Here is a 17,223-nt window from a genome sequence, read left to right on the forward strand (position 1 = left end):
AACCAAAGTTAAATCCGTTCTTTCAGGTAAACATTAAAGATCCTAAGGTACAATTTCAGAGAAAGAAGTTCTCTAGTTTCCTAAACAACATTCTCCTTTAAATAACACATTAAAAATGCAAATGATAAATCTTATATGCAATTTTTAGCTAAACAAACGGACTGTTTTCCTTCCATTGAAAGGAAATTTGTTGTTAGTGGAGGGGAGGGAGTGAAATAGTGAGAATGTCACTAGACTAGTAATCTAGAACCCCAGGTAATGTTGGAATCTTAGATTTGAACCTCACCATGGCAGATGGTGAAATTTGACTTTAGTAAAAATCTGGAACAATTCATTTATATAACTAACTGCTCTAGCGGCGACCATGTGACAATCGTCGATTGTGAGTAAAAGTCCATCTAATTCTAATCCATTTAGGCAAGGAAATCTGCTGTCCTTATCTGGTCTCATCTACATGTGACTCCAGACCCACAGCAATCTGGGTCTTAGTTGCCTCTGGGCAATTAGGGATGAACAAACGTGTTGGCTTAGCCAGCGAAGTCTATATCCCATGGCAAAATGACAATTTTTTTAAAACAGTTTTGACAAATGACATTAACTACTATATAAATTTAAACTTTTTTGGTAGTTCAGGTATCTTGGTGGATGAATTTTACATAGATATGGATTAGATATCCAAACCAATCTTGGGGGTGTTTGATGGGTAGCATAGATGGAGTTTTACTGTATCCAACCTGCTATAGTGTGTTTGATGCATATGAACAGAGCTTACCCCTGCCATAGCTGCCCTGCGAGCATATGATGAGATAGCACAGAAGGAACATTACTTAAGTTTTGAACCTGGCTGAACATTCTCATGATCTCAAGGCTAATAACTGGCCTTCAACACAATGATATACTGTAAGACCTTGCAAAATTAGGAACAGGAGGTCATTTAGCCCCTCGAGCCTGCTCTGCCATTCAATAGGACACAGCATGAGAGACTCAGGTCTTCATTCCTGCACTTTTCTTGTAACTCTTGACTTCCCATCTGATCAAGGAGTCTGCCCCTACAGCTCTCTGTGGCATGGAGTTCCAAAAAGACTTAACTCAGAAAAAAAAATGTCTCCTTATCTCAGTCTCAGAATAAAGGAGTGCCAATTTAAAACTGTACCCTCTGTTCCTACATTTTCCCAGGAGGGGAGACATCCTCTCAGAACTTACCCTGACAAGCCCCTTAGGAATCCTACACGTTTCATTGATAACACCTCTCATTTTGCTAATCTCCAATGAGTAAAATCCCAACCTGTTCTTGCTTTGATGAACTAAAGGACAACATTTTTCCCCCTCAAAAAAAATGAAAACTTCCCCATTCATTTTACATCCCACTGAAGCCAGGTTTCTGAATTCGGCTAAAGCTTAAAATTGGCCAAATCTTTTTCAATGAATAGCAAGAAAAGGATCAATCTCACTCTCTCCCCAACACAACGACTAAATAACAATTAATTGAACATTATTTAAATCTTACTGCATTCTCGTCTTCTCTGTTGCAGATGACCAAGCAAGCCATGTAAGAAAATGGAATAAAGCACAAGGTTAGAAACTTCTTCACATAAAAAGAGGCAACAAAGTGATAATAACCGAAGCATCGCAACAAACTGACTGCACTTCATTTTGTTCTCCGAAAAGTACTGACCCTCCAGCAGTGTTTTAAGAGAACGGAATATTTTCTGGCAGCTCTGAAAGTATAGTACTGAAGCAAGTAGTGTAATGGATTTAACTAATACACTTTGATAAAGGAAACCTGCCATTTTAACCTGGCTTTGCTTATGAAGGGCTCCAGTCCAAAACCAAAGGAGTTACTCTCTCAATGAAATTAGTCAGTTGACCATGGCTCAACGCAGTGGTTCAGCACCACCACCTAAGAGCAACAGAAGATAGGGAGAAAATGGTGGCCCTAAATCAGCTCTGATTTAAAAAGAAAATTAAATAGGATATTCTACAATTGCCAAGAGTGATTGAATGTTGCATGTGATGATGGTATCATTAATTAACCCCAAACATTTCCTCTCCCACCATTCACATACATAGATTTTTTTGTCCTATGAATCAATTAAGAGTAGATATCTTGAAAATAGAATCTTTCTTTCGCAAGCTTCTTGAAGAAGTTTTCCTTGACCTGGCTATACTTCAAAACCTTAGTCCATATCATTATTCTTTTATGTGGGAAGCATGACGTTGGCAGGATACCTGACCAAAGTAGACAACACAATAAGAACATGATCCTTTCCTTGCTTAACATCCAACTGCCTTGGAGTCTTAAGGTTATGCTTTCAAGTCACATTCCAGAGATGCAAGTGGAGATATAATCCAGTGGAGATATCAATGGTGTATTGTGTAGGACATTTGAGAGGTTTGCTTCCCTTTCCTTGCTGAATGCTAAAGATCCCACACCATCATTTAAAGAAATTTATAAATATTCTTATTCTGTCCTTCAACCAACTTTGTCCAAACAGATTAACTGGTTACTCACCTCACTGCTGGTTGTGACAGATTAGTTGCAGTGTTAGGCTAAAAAATTGATTATAATGATGCACAATGATTCTGAGAATGTGAAAGGAACTTGATAAATACAAAGACTTTCTTACTATATGGTAATCTAATACAGGATAGGAATAGGTTGCTCAATACGTCAAACCTGTTGGGGAGGCCATTTAGTGAGAGGATGCAAGATCTGGATTAAAATTTAATTTTCTTTTTCTGACATAAATGTGCCCATTTAAGACAAGAAACACAGCCTTTCAAGGGAGAAAGAGTTTATGATTTCCACTAGCATTGTGTATGAAAAAATGCTTCCTGATTTCACTCCTGAATCACCCTTGAATAAGTTATACCCTCTTGATCCCATCAGAGGAAATAGCTTCTCTGTACCTAGAGAGTATGCAGTTTTAAATATCTTGATGACATCATACTTTAACCTAGCAACCTCCAGGAATAACAAGAGGCAAGCTTATAAAAGCTGCTCTAATAATGTTGAATAAATCCCAACCTAGGATCGAAGGTCTGGTTCTGCAAACAGAATAACCACTTGGAATAACTGAATGGGGTCTGATCAGCTGGGTCTAATCACAGCCCCTCCACAGTCCTTGGTATTTGGTTGCCTGGTTACAACCGAGCAAAAGCTCAACTTACTTGTTTAAACTATTGGAGGTCACTGGGCAGCATGGTTTATCTGCAGTTCTTGGTTTACCTTGCTGCCTATGGGCATTAGACTAGTTGCAATATAACCAGGATATACTCACATACAGGAATCGGGATGGGACAATTTTCATATTTTCACATGGAATATTCATTTAGAACGTTTTGGAAAAATAAAACAAATGCTAATTTAGTCAAAGATTTCCACTTCTCACCATCATTTTGATCCCAACTGCTGATAATATTGGACAAGTTCAATCTCAGAACAAAACTTAGCCTAACAGATCATAAAAGCTTTATTTTGCAGTTTATTTAATGTGGTGTTACTAAATTAAAAGGGGAGAAAAAACCCAGCAACACACAAGACAACTTAAAAAAAAACGATTTAACTGTATCCACTGCAAAATCTTTTAGTCAGAGAAGAGTATCACTCCTATCTTTACTCAAATGACACTTTCTGGCCCTTCTACTGAAGCAGTTTAGGTCTGTGGCCAGGAGACTTCTTTCCAACTCTGATGGCCAAATTCTGACAACCTTGAGATGTCACAAACATTAAAAAAACCTGCACTTTGGTTGACTCATTCTTCAGGATTCAACCTGCTACAGGCACCTACTATCGGTTTCTCCATCACTAAAACCCAACTTTGCAAACATTCAGCAATTAGCTCCTAATGTAGATGGTCATCAGTTAAGTCACATGTTTTCCTGGAAATACTTCCAATTCACTGCTCAAAATGATTTTCTGACCTTTCAAATAAAAAACTTTAGAGAACTAGGAACTAAGATCTACTCTTCCCCTATTTTTCAAATTATACCAATAAATTACAAACCTCCATCACATCATTACTCATTTCCTAGCTAACAGTCTAAAAGACCAGTTTACAATGTGCACAGCACTGTTCGGATTTTAATTCTGAGCTTGCAATGCCTTCTAATTCCACTAACTGCAGTTCCCGGCCCCTCGTCAATTTGTTTACTGGGGGTATGCAATGTGACCATCCTTCCTTTTTTCAGTATGGTCCTTCTACACACCCTTCACGATGATGAATAGGCCAAGATCAAACATTCAATAGAAAGGTTGCAGATAGCTAGAGGGTTGCTTTCAGAAGCCAAATGCAGAATAAGAGAACAGTGGTCGCTAAAAGAGTTACTTCCACTTTTGGAGAACCTGTCACTGTGCATCAAAGTACATTTTTACATAACTTCCAATCTTATTATATATTATATTCACTTTTTAAATAAACTCAACACCACTACGATACTAGGGTGTTCGAGTGGGGCATAAGGCAAATATTACAAACAGGTTAAGAGACTTTCCACAAGATGGAGGTCTCATTTGCCTTGCCAGATGGATGTAATAATGAAATCATAGAATCTGGATCCCGTGACATTAAATGAACAGCAAGGACGTCCTCTCCAGTACCAGAACATTCCAATGAAGTGTCACCAGACTCAAACCTTAACCCTACTTTCTTTCCATAGATGCTGCCAGACCTGTTGAGTTCTTCCAGTAATTTCGGTTTTTATTTCAGATACAGTCATAGAGATTTGCAGAATGGAAAGAGACCCTTCAGTTCAACTTGCTTATGCTGACCAGATATCATAACCTAATCTAGTCCCATTTGCCAGCATTTGGCTCATATCCTTCTAAACCCTTCCTATTCATATACCCATCCAGATGCTTTTAAAATGTTGTAATTGTATCAGCCTCCACCACCTCCTCTGGCAGCTCACTCCATTCACACACCACCCTCTGTGTGAAAATGTTGCCCCTTAGGTCCTTTTATATCTTTCCCCTCTCACCATCAACCTATGCCGTCTAGTAATGGGCTCCACTCTATCCATATTGTTCATGCTTTTTCTTAAACCTTGGTAAGGTCACCCCTCAGCTTCTGATGCTCCAGGGAAAATAACCTCAGTCTATTCAGCCTTTCCCTACAGTTTTAAGCCTCCAACCCTGGCAACATCCTTGCATAATTTTTCTGAACACTTTCAAGTTTCACAACATCTTTCCTACAGCAGGGGGACCAAGGTGAGTGAACGGATGGGTAAGTGAATGTGCATCTCCAGCATCTGCAGTTCTTTGCTCTATTCTAAACTTGTGGAGATTTGAGGAAGACTCTCTGCTGGTTGGAGTCATACCTTGCACAAGGAAAAATGTGGCTGTTGGAAGTCACTCACCACAGTTTGAGGATGTCTGTGCATGTGTTCCTCAGTGTGGTGTCCTAGGTTCAACCACCTTCAGCTGCTTCATCAATGACCTTCCCTGCATGACTAAGGTCACAAGTGGGGATATTTGCTGATGACTTCACCATGTTCAACACCATCTGTGATTCCTCAAATACCGAAGTAGTCAAAACCCAAATACTACAAGACCCGGAAAATATCCAGGCGAGGGCTGAAAAGTGGCCAGACAGAAAGAGAACCATTGCCCCTTAACATTTAGTGGCATTATCAACTCCCATTATTAAATTGACCAGAAACTGAAACAACCAGATAAATTTTGTTGCTAAATTTTAAACAAGGACAGAGGATAAGAGTCTCGCAGCAAGTAGCTTTCCTGCTGATTCTGCAAAGTCTAGTCAGCATTTACAAGACATAAGTCAGGAGTGTGACAAAGTACTCTCCAATTGTTAGGATACGTCCAGCTGCAACAACATGCAAGTGGATAAAGCAGCTGGATTGTTTGTGGATGTGGTACCAGTCACTTACTCCACCACTAACACTCTGCAGCAGGAGTGTGCACTGTCTACAAGAGGAACTGCTAAAATTCTCCAAGGTTTGTTTATCTGCATCTTCTAAACCCACAGCCATTTCCATTTAGAAGGATCAGGGCAACAGACATATAGGAACATCACCGCCTGCAAGTTCCCCTCCATGTCACTTGGACTTGGAAATATATTGACATTCCTTCAACGTTGCTGGGACAAAACCCGGAACTCTAACAGTATTGTGGGTATACCTACACCAAATGGACTGCAGCAGTTCAAGAAGGCAGCTCACTACTACTTTCTCAAAGGCAACTACTTTGGGAAATAAATGATTGCCTGGCTAGCAATGTCCAATCCATGAATAAATTTTTTTTTTTAAAAGAAAGTATTCTTCCTCATTTATTTTTGATTAGATATTAATTATTTATAACTGGGTAGTTTATTATTTCACTTCAGATGACTTGATAAGAGTTACAAAATCACATGGGATTGGACTCTTAAAACCAGAGCAGGGGTGATTTAGCAGGGCTGAGCGTGTTGCTGGAAAAGCACAGCAGGTCCGGCAGCATCCGAGGAGCAGGAGAATCAATGTTCTGGGCAGGAGCCCTTCATCGGGAATTCCTGATGAAGGGCTCCGGCCCGAAATGTCAATTCTCCTGCTCCTTGGATGCTACCTGCCCTGCTGTGCTTTTCCAGCAACACACTCTCGACTCTGACCTCCGCATCTGCAGACCTCACTTTTGCCGAGGTGATTTATCAGGGTCTATTCTTCAGGGTTCATTGCAATGACACTATACTAGTGAATCAATTAGAACTTTTAAAACAATCGTCTGATATCTTCCAAAGTTAAGCTACTGAAGTCAGCCCACAAGCTGGTTTCAATTTTCCTTTAATCCATACTGGGATCTGAACTAATAACCTCTGGGTTTGTAGTGTAATACAGCAGAGGTTTGAGGCTAGCATACTCATCTGATCAGAGAGGCGTGCACACAGTTCACAAAACTAAGTTTTTTTTGTGATTTTTTCACCATGCCAAAGTTACCTGTCATCCTCATTATGACCAAGTTTATATTAAAATATTCCAAAGACCAAATGGAAGTTTGGTATTTTAAAAATCAACTGCTTTACTTAATAAACATCTTGGAATGTTCTCTGACATTATCCATATTAAATGGAAAAAATAGTAAAATAACACAAGTCATCAACTGTAAATTATGTGAAATATTTCCTTTCCAACATGGAGTCTCTTTATGCAAACATTCAGAAGCCCCAGCAGGTTACCGAATTACAGGGTGCTTTTTTTAAAAAGGCAGGGTGAAACCCAGACAGTGCCCAGGTTGTAACTGGTTTCTGTTTTGGAGTCTGTCCACAAGTCGATTTGTACGCAAGTTGGAAAAACAATGCAAGGCAATATAATGCAATCGTTCGCAAGTACAGCAAAGTTGGGGTCTTAAAAATTATACCCCTGTTTGCAACTTCAAGCATTTGTAAGCCAGACATTCAGGCATTGCGATCCCCTACATTTAGCAGCATATTGTTTATCACAGGATGGAAGTTTGGGTGGGAAGAGGAGAGCAAAGTGATGCAAATTGACAACCTACCAGGCAAATACACACGATGATATTTGAAATATAAGAGATTGAGAGTTCAAGCAATTTCAAATGATCAGCAATTCCTGATGAAGGGCTTTTGCCTGGAATGTCGATTTTCCTGCTCCTCGGATGCTGCCTGACCTGCTGTGCTTTTCCAGCACTACTCTAATCTGGAAATAAATACCTTCAGTGCTGTCATCAATGTCATTCAGATAAATTGTTAAAATTTGAGGTCCCAGCACTAATCCCCATAGCATACCACTCTTTACATCATGCCAATCAGAAAATGACCCATTTACGTCTCCGATTTCCTGTTCACTTAGTCAATCGTCTACACATGCCAATACAATAAACTCTATTTTCTGCAATAACCTTTAATGTGACACCTTATGAAATTCTAGCTGAAAATCTAAGTACAGTATAACCAATTTTTTTTTGTCCACAGCACGTTATTTCCCCAAAGAACTCCAATAAGTTGATCAAACACAATTCCTCTTTCTCAAAAACCATGCTGACTCTGCCTGATTACTGCAAACTTTTATAACTGTCACATTTCGATGCCTTTATAAAAGTTTCTAACATCTTCTCTATGCCAGATGTTAAGCTAACTAGACTATAGGTTACTACTGTTTTCTGTCTCTCTCACTTTTTGAATATAGGATTTATACTTCATGCTTTCTAATTTAATGGAAGAGTCCAGGATGACATCCACGGCGGATACACTCATCAGCCTGCAACTCCCAAAATGTACTCCATATCCCTTCCCTCCCTTCAGTTTCCTGATTTATAGCTATTTTGGGATGTTACTGTATCCTCGAGTGAAGACAGATGCAAAATTCCTGTTGAATTCATCTGCCATCTCTTTACTTTCCATTATAAATTCCCCAGATTCACTTTCTTCAGAAAAAATCTGTAGAAACTCTTAGTTTCTCTTTACATATTTCTAGCTAGCTTTCGCCTTTAAAAAATTCCCTCCCTCATTAATTTTCTTTACCTCATTCTTTGTTGTTTTATATTCTGTCCAACCCTTTGAACAATCACCAATTATACATACCTTTTCAATACATTTGAGTTTTAATATTTTTGTTTAGTCAGCAAGGAATGACTAAACTTTATTGCAAGATCCTCCCCTTCAAATTTCTCTCCCTCAACTCAAACCTGGAGAACTTGCAGGTCCCTCATTCTTGACCTCTCCCCTTGCTTGATGCATGGTGACCCTCAGGTTAAATCACCACCAATCGTCATTCTCACTCTCTAGGATGAGAGAGGAGTCTTGTGGTCTTCTGGGACAATGGAGACTACTTACTATAACCTCGTTGTTCAACGGCATAACTTCCACTGAATCCTCCATCATCAATACCCTGAGGATAACCATTGACTAGAAAGTTAAATAGACCACCCATATAAATACTGTCCCTACTAAAACAGAGCACGGGTTGAAAATTCTATCACAAGTGAGTCCGCTCTTGGCTGCTCCAAGTCTGCCCACTATCTACAAGATACAAATCGCGAGTGGGATTGAATGCCACATACCTGACTAAATACAGCTCCGTAACACTGAAGCAGCTCAATACTATCCAAGACAAAGCACACTGTTTGATCACATTCCAATCACAGCCTTAAATATTTACTCCCTCTATTGCCTGCACACAACGGTAGAAGTGTAAACCATCTACAAGATACATCACAACAATTCAACAAGTGTTCTTCAACAGCACCTTCCAAACCCAGAACCTCTAAAAAGGTAAAGGTAGCAAGTGTATGGAATCATGAAGATCGTGTACTATCCTGACTTGGAACAATATAATTCTTCACTCAATCGTTGGGCCTAACAGTACCGTGCATCTACCAACCATGTTCAAACAAGCAGCTCATCACCACCTCTTCCTTCACGGCAGTTAGTGTTGCATTATAAGTATTAATGCTGCTGCCAGCAATATCTACATAATGTGAATGAACAAAAATAGAAAAACATGCAAAATGAAAAACATTGAGACGTCCTTAACCTGTAGGAGTCAAAGAAAGAATGAGAGCAAGAGACGGTGCAAGCAGGATTGGGTGGAGCTAGGGTGGTGGGGAGTGGAGACAGAAGAGGAGCGGGGGTAAGGTGGGGAAGGTGTGGAAGGAGAAGAGAGATGAGAGAGAGAAAAAAAGAAAAAGAGTGAGAGGTAGAGCAAGTCATGCAGGACAAAGACACAGAGGAAAAAAATTGAAGAGGTACTGGGCCAAGTTGCACTCAAGGCAAGAGGACCAGATTAACAGGCAAAACGGTAAATTCAGAGATAGCATGAGACGCAAATCAGACTACACTAATCAAAAATCTTTACTTTGATCAACAACTGGGGCTGGTATCACACTACAAGTCAGCTAGAGCACCAGTTGTGCAATGCACAGTATGCTATGTTGAACACCAGAGGATTATCAGGAACCAGATTTCATTTCTTCACAGCACTAAGTGAAGGTCAGTTTTGAAATCTGACAGAGAGCCCCCATTTTTCCTAAACAAAGTGGGAAAGCTAATCATGAGAGACAGTACCATGACAAGCTACATGAACACTAACAGGCCTGGTCTACAGATTTCTTCAACCAAAGTGCTTTTACATTATTATATTATTACAACCCAACTTGTTTAGCTTCCAGTTGATGTAATCCACCAATCAGAGAGAGAGGTTGTAGTCATACAGTACGGAAACAGGTCCTTTGGCAAAATCATCCATGCCAACCAGGTTTCCTAAACTGGACTAGTCCCACAAGATTGCTGGGTTAGAGATTGAAAATATTGCTCAGTGGTAGACACACTGCACATGGCATCCTTGAATTTCAAGGTGCCACAATCGTTTTATTATTTGTGGTTATAAAAAGACCCTAACCTATTCTCAGACTACTTCTGTCTGTTTATTTTAGAAGTTAGATCTTTATAGTTTCTATATCCACTTGATTAGTGTGGATGATAACTCTAACACCTGAAATTCACTTTAAAAATTCGCTACTGCTGCAGTTTCAGGTTCCCCTTTTTAAATCCCTTGACTGGCAATGGAGATCTGGTGCTATAATTGAACTGTTCCCAATAGTAAAGTCAAAACGCAAGCCAAGGTGTTTGTTCCTATGGGATTGTCATGTTTCCAATGTGAAGATAATCCTATTTGCTCTCTCAGGTGTAGAAGGAATAGATCTGAGGTACATTTCGAACAACATCTCATTAAATTGGTTGCTGTATTTTAAATATTACAAACAGCCTCGATTTTGAAAGACTTCGTAGAACACGGAACAGTACAGCAAGGATCAGACCCTTCAGCCCACCATGTCAGTGCCAACCATGATACTGCTCTAAACTAATCCCATCAGCCTGTACACAGTCTGTATCCCTCTACATCCTGCCTGTTCACATGTATGGCGAAATGCCTCTTAAACATTGCTATTGTATCTGCTTCTACATCTTCAGGTAACCTTCTGCGTAAAAAAAAACTTGCCTTAAACATCTTTAAACTTTCTCCCTCTGGCCTTAAACCTATGCATTCTAGTATGTGACATTTCTACCTTGGGAAAATGACTCCAACATCATCCTACCCATGCCCCTCAATTTAATAAACTTCTAACTGGTCACCCCTCAGCTTTTAACGCTCAAGTTAAAACAATCCAAGTTTGTCCAGCCTCTTCTTATAACAAATACACATGGTAACATCTTGGTAAACCTCTTGCACCTCTCCAAAGCCTCCACAAAGTTTTACACAGTAACAACACGACTTCCCAATTTTGTACTTAATGCTCTGACTAAAGATAATCAGCATGACGTATACCTTCTTTACTGCCTTATCCAATTGTGTTGCCACTTTCAGGAAACTGTGGACTCTCTGTATAATCAATCATCCTCAGGGTCCTGAGAGAAAGTGAGGACTGCAGATGCTGGAGATCAGGGTTGAGCGTGTGGTCCTGGAATAGCACAACAGGTCAGGCAGCATCCGAGGAGCAGGAGGATCGATGTTTCAGACATCAAGAATGTGGGTGGGGGAAGGGGGCTGAGAGATAAATAGGAAGATGGGCTGGGGCTGGGAGGGAGGTAACTGGGGAAGTGATAGGTAGATACAGGTGGGGAGTGATGGTAATAGGTCAGAGGGGAGGGTGGAGCAGATAGGTGGGTAGGAAGATGGACAGTTCAAGAAGATGCAGGGTTGGAGGGTTGGATCTGGGATGAAGTGAGGGGAGGGGAGATGAGGAAACTGGTGAAATCAACATTGATGCCATGTGGTTAGAGGGTTCCAAGGCAGGAGATGAGGTATTCTTCCTCCAGACATTAGGTGGGTTGGACTTGGGGGTGGAGGAAGCCCAGGACTTGCATATCCTTGGCGGAATAGGAGATGGCGTTGAAGTGGTCGGCCACAGGGAGTGGGATTGTTTGGTGCGTATGTTCCAGAAATGTTCCCTGAAATGTTCCACGAGTTGGTGTCCTGTCTCCCCAATGTAGAGACCACATTGAGAGCAATGGAGACATTAGATGAGGTGGGTGGATGTGCAGGAAAATCTCTGCTGGATGTGGATGCATCCTTTGGGGCCTTGGATGGAGATTAGGGTGGGGAGGTGTGGGGGCAGGTTTTACACCTCTTGCTGCAGCAGGGCAAGGTTCCAGTAGTGGAGGGGAGGGGGGAAGTCGCGAAGGGAATGGTCTCTCTGGAACGCTGTTGGGGGTGGGGAGGGAAACGTGTTGGGGCCTGATTTTAGGTAGCGGAAATTGCAGAGGATGATTCATGGAGATTAATGGGATGGAAGGTAAGGACCAGAGGGATTCTATCCGTGTTGTGGTTGGAGGGGTGGGGTTAAAGGGCGGAGGTGCAGAAAGTGGAAGAGATGCCCTGGAGGGCATTGTTGATCAAATGGGAGGGGAAATTGCAGTACTTGAGGCAGGAGGCCAGTTGGAATGTCCTGGAGTGGAATTGCTCCTCCTGGTAGCAGGTACGACGGAGGTGGAGGAATGGGGAGTGAAGGATAGCCGTTTTACTGGGCGAGGGGTAGTCCAGGTAGCTGCGGGAGTTGGTGGTTTTGAAATAGATGCGTATGTTATGTTGGTCACTGGAGGTGGAGAGGTGCAGGAAGGGAAGAGGGCTGCTCGAGATGGTCCCGGTGAACTTGAGGTCAGGGTGGAAGGTTTTCGTGAAATTGATGAACTGTTCAATTTCCTTGTGGGAGTACGAGGTGGCACCAATACAGTCATCAATACAGTCGAGGAAAAGGTGGGGAATGGTGCCAGTGTAGCTGTGGAAGATTGACTGTTCCATGTATCAACGAAGAGGCAGGAATAGCTGGGACCCATGTGGATGCTCATGGTACCCCTTTTGTATGAAGGAAGTGGGCGGATTTGATGCAGAAATTGTTGAGGACAGGGACCAGTTCTGACCAGTTTGGTCACCAGGAGAGGAAGAAATGGAGGGCATCTCAGGCTCCTGCCAATTACTTGATACTTTCATCTTGCATTTGAACTCCCAAAATGCATCACCTCATAGTGTCCAGGTTAAAGTCCACCTGCCATTTTTCTGCCCAAATTTCCAACTGATCTGAATTTTGCTATATCCTTTGACAACCTTTCTCACTCCCATCAATTTTTATGTCATCTGCAAAGTTAACAATCAGACCATCTATATTTTCATTCAAGTAATTTATATAAATTACAAACAAACAGAGGTCCCAGCACTGATCCTTGCAGAAGACCACTGGTCACAGACCTTCAGTCAGAAGAACACCCTTCCACAACTACCTTCTGTCTTCCATGACCAAGCCAAAAGCTGCTTTGATATCTATAGAGTTACATTTTCAATCAGTATTGCCATTGCATGAATTGTCATTATATGTTGGGAACCAAGAGAGCTTGGCATCAAGGGGGTCTATCAAAACCAGAGTCAGTGGAAATGAGGAAACTCTCCATTGGGTGGAGTCACACCCAGCATAAAGAAGACAGTTGTAGCTGCCTAAGGCCGACCATTTCAGCTTCAGGACATCTCTGCAGGAGCTCCCAAGGACCAACGATCCTAGCACCTCATCAATTACTTTCCATCTCTAAAGTTCAGAAGGAGGGATGTTTGCCAGTGACTGCCAGGGGGCAAGCAACATTCACACATAGACCAACACCAGGAAAAATCCTCCTTCCTTGTTGGAGATTTGAACCCACTGCCTTTTGAGATTCAATGCGCTGCCACTGCTGAATCCTCCGCCATCAACATCCGAGAGCCAATGTGGACTCGAAACTGAACCGGACCAGCCAGCCAGTGACTACAATAGCAGGCCAGAGAGCAGGAACCTTACAGCAAGCACTGCACCTCCTGACTCCCTGTCCACCATCCAACAAGGCACCAAAAGATTCCATCTTTCAAAATTGAATACTTACTTTAAGTAAAATTAATTTCTGGACTTTGAGAAAGAGTGGGAGGAAGAGAGTAATCGAGTTTCAAAGAGCCAGCAAACACAATGGGTTGTGTTTTATTCCCCCACCCCACCCCCGCCACCCTCCAATGAAAATAAACAATCCACATGGCATCTCCAAAACGCCGTCATCCTGTATGTGATTCCAGTGTAGTCACATTTCCCCAAGAATCATCTTTAGTTTCTATGTTTGTCTCAAACCATCATTACTTTCACCATTTCTCTTTTGTTCTCTCTGCTTCTAGACTTGCTCAAAAACTAATACCTTTAAATGCTGTTGATAAGTCATTGACCTAAGGCATCAACTCTGCAGTTCGCTCCCTGATGCTGCTTGACCTGCTTGTCATTTTGTAATTGGATGGGCAGTCAACAGTCTGGGATATTGTGAAACATCTCTTGCAAGTTCTGGTCCCATAGATCTCAGGTGAGGACTTCTGACTTGCCACATCATAATTAGGGGATGGTTGGGCTGGGGATGAGCAGGGTGGGGAAAGGAATGGAGTTTGCTCCCACTTCTTTTGTGCCATGTTGGGAACAGAAGCAAGTGCATTGGTCTTGCAGAATGTTGCCAATAGGTCAGCAATACTTGCAGCAAAGGTGCTAACATGAGAATGGCTGACTGAATGAGCTTGCTGCTGTCTGAAAACTGCTAGGATACATAACTTAGAGCTTGAGAATGGAGATGTGTTGGGGACGGCTAAGGAAGAAGAAGAGGGAAATGACCCACAGGACTAAATGCACAGCACAAAGGAAGATACAGTGGGTCAATTAATGCAACAGTGCAAGATAAATTAAGTTCAACAACATTCATAAATGTAAAAAAGCAACATTGTTGCCTTTAAGTTTACTAAAGTATTACAGCCAGGGAAAGTTCTGAAAAAAATAAGCAAGATGCTAGTCAAGTTTGAAGTCAGGCTTCAGAAATTCGCCTCACAAAACACAGTGGCCAAAACCTGCAGCTTCTGTATAATGGCTAACAAAGAAAATAATAATGGCACTTGCAGTGTCAACATTTGCAAATGTTAAGTTCTAACACATCCTATCTTTGTTTCTTATTTTGTAAGAACCGTTACAAATATGTATTTATAAGAATGGATGTTGAAAATATGTCACACCATAATTATATCCTCCCTCCAGTTGCAAGGAGGTTGTTATTATATTGTAAATTTCAGCAAAAATTGTGAATAGAAGAATTTATAAAATTAAAGGGGTATCAGAATTGGAAAGAATTATTAGTGCATTACTAGATGGTTAAATAAATTGGCCTAATACCACTATTGTTCAATGAGAGAGCAACAGAATTATTATCAAATGACATTTAAAGGACCACAGTTATTTCTCAGCAAACTCAAACAACAAATAGGCTTCGATGCTTGGAGGGATTAATGTCATTACTGCTCCCTAAGCTCAACTTGGAACCGAAGCTCTTAAACAGAGATACAGATAATTCAAACACAATGGCTTGACAGAAACACACTCGTTACGCAGAAACAGTCATTAGAACATTCAATTGGGGTTCTGCAACCAGATGTCCAAAGTGAGGGGAGCTAGAAAGGGAGCGCGCGAGAGAGAATGAGAGCTCAAGATAGTAAAGTCGAGCATGTGACAGAGAGCATGAGACACACACAGACTAAAGTGTGAGAGAGAGAGAAAGAGAGAGAGAGAGAGAGAGAAAGAAAGAAAGAAAGAAAGAAAGAAAGAAAGAAAGAGAGAGAAAGAGAAAGAGAAAAAAAAGAGAAAGAGAAAAAAAAAGAGAAAGACAGAGAGAGAGCGCGCGCGCGCGCACGCATGAGCGCAAGAGAGAGTTGCCCATCTCACCCCACAGCAAGCACATCTCCAGCGGACTGAACTTGAAGATGCGTCGATGCTCCAGGCGACATCTGCAGTTCCGTCCAACCTTCCCTCGCAGGTGATGGAGGGTGAGGAGAGGCATGAGCCCTTGGGGGAGGGGAAGAAAGAAAGGAAAGGTTACATTATTTTCTAGAATTTAAAATCAGACAAATTGAAATAGGCAGTGGAATCACCATCATACATCACCTCAAATTATCCTCCCAGCTAAAGCCTTATGAAAGGCATAACACTCCTGACACAATCCACAAGGACTTTGCATCATAGCTTCCTTACCCCTATACCAGAACCACACTGTAAATGAAAGGGGTGGCAATGTTCCAGGACTGTTCTGGAGCTTAAAGAATTTTTACAGATTCCCAGGCGCATGAACATTAAAAACAATCATTTGATTTTAGAGTACAAGATGCTCAGAAACAAGGAGGGTAGGCCATTCGCCCCTGTGAAATTGGTCTACAATTCAGTGGATCGGGGAGATCGGACTGTGGACTTTATGCCACTTTCTTGCCTGCCCTGCCATAACCTTCCACTCGCTTGCCAATCAAAAACCCATTTAATGCAGTGTCAAATATATCCAATGACCTGGCATCCACTGCTCTGTACAGAAAGAATTCCAAACACTAAAACTCTCAGTTGAAATTGCTCACTTCCACGTTAACGGAAGACCATTTTATCTTTAAAACTGTACTCTCTAGTTCTAGATTCCTCTGAGAGGAAGCATGGTCCCCAGCATTTACCCGATCATCGTCACCTCAGAGAAGACTCCCTCACATCCTTCAAACCTTCTGTGACATTGGCCCAATGTGCTCAACCTTTTCTCATTCAACAACTCTTTCATTTCAGTAGTCACACAAAATGCACATTAAGTTCAATGCAGAAGATTGTGAAGTAATACAGTTCGGCAGGAAGAAGAGTCATATAAAATAAAAAGCCTAAAGGTGGTGCAGTAGCAAAGGGATCAGGATGTATCCATGCAGATATCATTGAAGGTAACAGGACTGGTTGAGGACTTGCTTAGTAAAGCACACCGTATCCGAAGTTTTATTATTGGGGGTACAGAAGACAAGAGCAGAGACATTATAAAACACTTTAGTGAAGTACAGGAGTTTTGCTAGAGCACATCTTGAGTATCTGGTCTTACTTAGATTAGATTACTTACAGTGTGGAAACAGGCCCTTCGGCCCAACAAGTCCACACCGACCCGCCGAAGCGCAACCCACCCATACCCGACATTTACCCCTTACCTAACACTACGGGCAATTTAGCATGGCCAATTCACCTGACCCGCACATCTTTGGACTGTGGGAGGAAACCGGAGCACCCGGAGGAAACCCACGCAGACACGGGGAGAACGTGCAAACTCCACACAGTCAGTCAGTCGCCTGAGTCGGGAATTGAACCCGGGTCTCAGGCGCTGTGAGGCAGCAGTGCTAACCACTGCGCCACCGTGCCGCCCACTTACCTCAGAAAGGATATTACTGCCATAG

The 17,223-nt window shown here is 41.7% G+C and overlaps 1 protein-coding gene across 3 annotated transcripts in view; it reads right to left on the reverse strand.

Moving 5' to 3' along the window:
* setd2 (SET domain containing 2, histone lysine methyltransferase) overlaps positions 1–17,223 on the reverse strand; it is a 124,338-nt gene that overhangs the window by 73,234 nt on the left and 33,881 nt on the right. For all 3 annotated transcript variants that reach the window (XM_060823727.1, XM_060823725.1, XM_060823726.1), the window contains exons 2-3: positions 15,707–15,826; positions 1,508–1,523 (exon numbers count right to left, since the gene is read on the reverse strand). In XM_060823727.1, coding sequence (XP_060679710.1) covers positions 1,508–1,523; positions 15,707–15,826 — 136 coding nt within the window. The remainder of the gene's footprint in view (positions 1–1,507; positions 1,524–15,706; positions 15,827–17,223) is intronic.

This window comes from Hemiscyllium ocellatum, chromosome 4 (assembly GCF_020745735.1).
Source record: "Hemiscyllium ocellatum isolate sHemOce1 chromosome 4, sHemOce1.pat.X.cur, whole genome shotgun sequence".
In the NCBI taxonomy this organism is placed as follows: Eukaryota; Metazoa; Chordata; class Chondrichthyes; order Orectolobiformes; family Hemiscylliidae; genus Hemiscyllium; species Hemiscyllium ocellatum.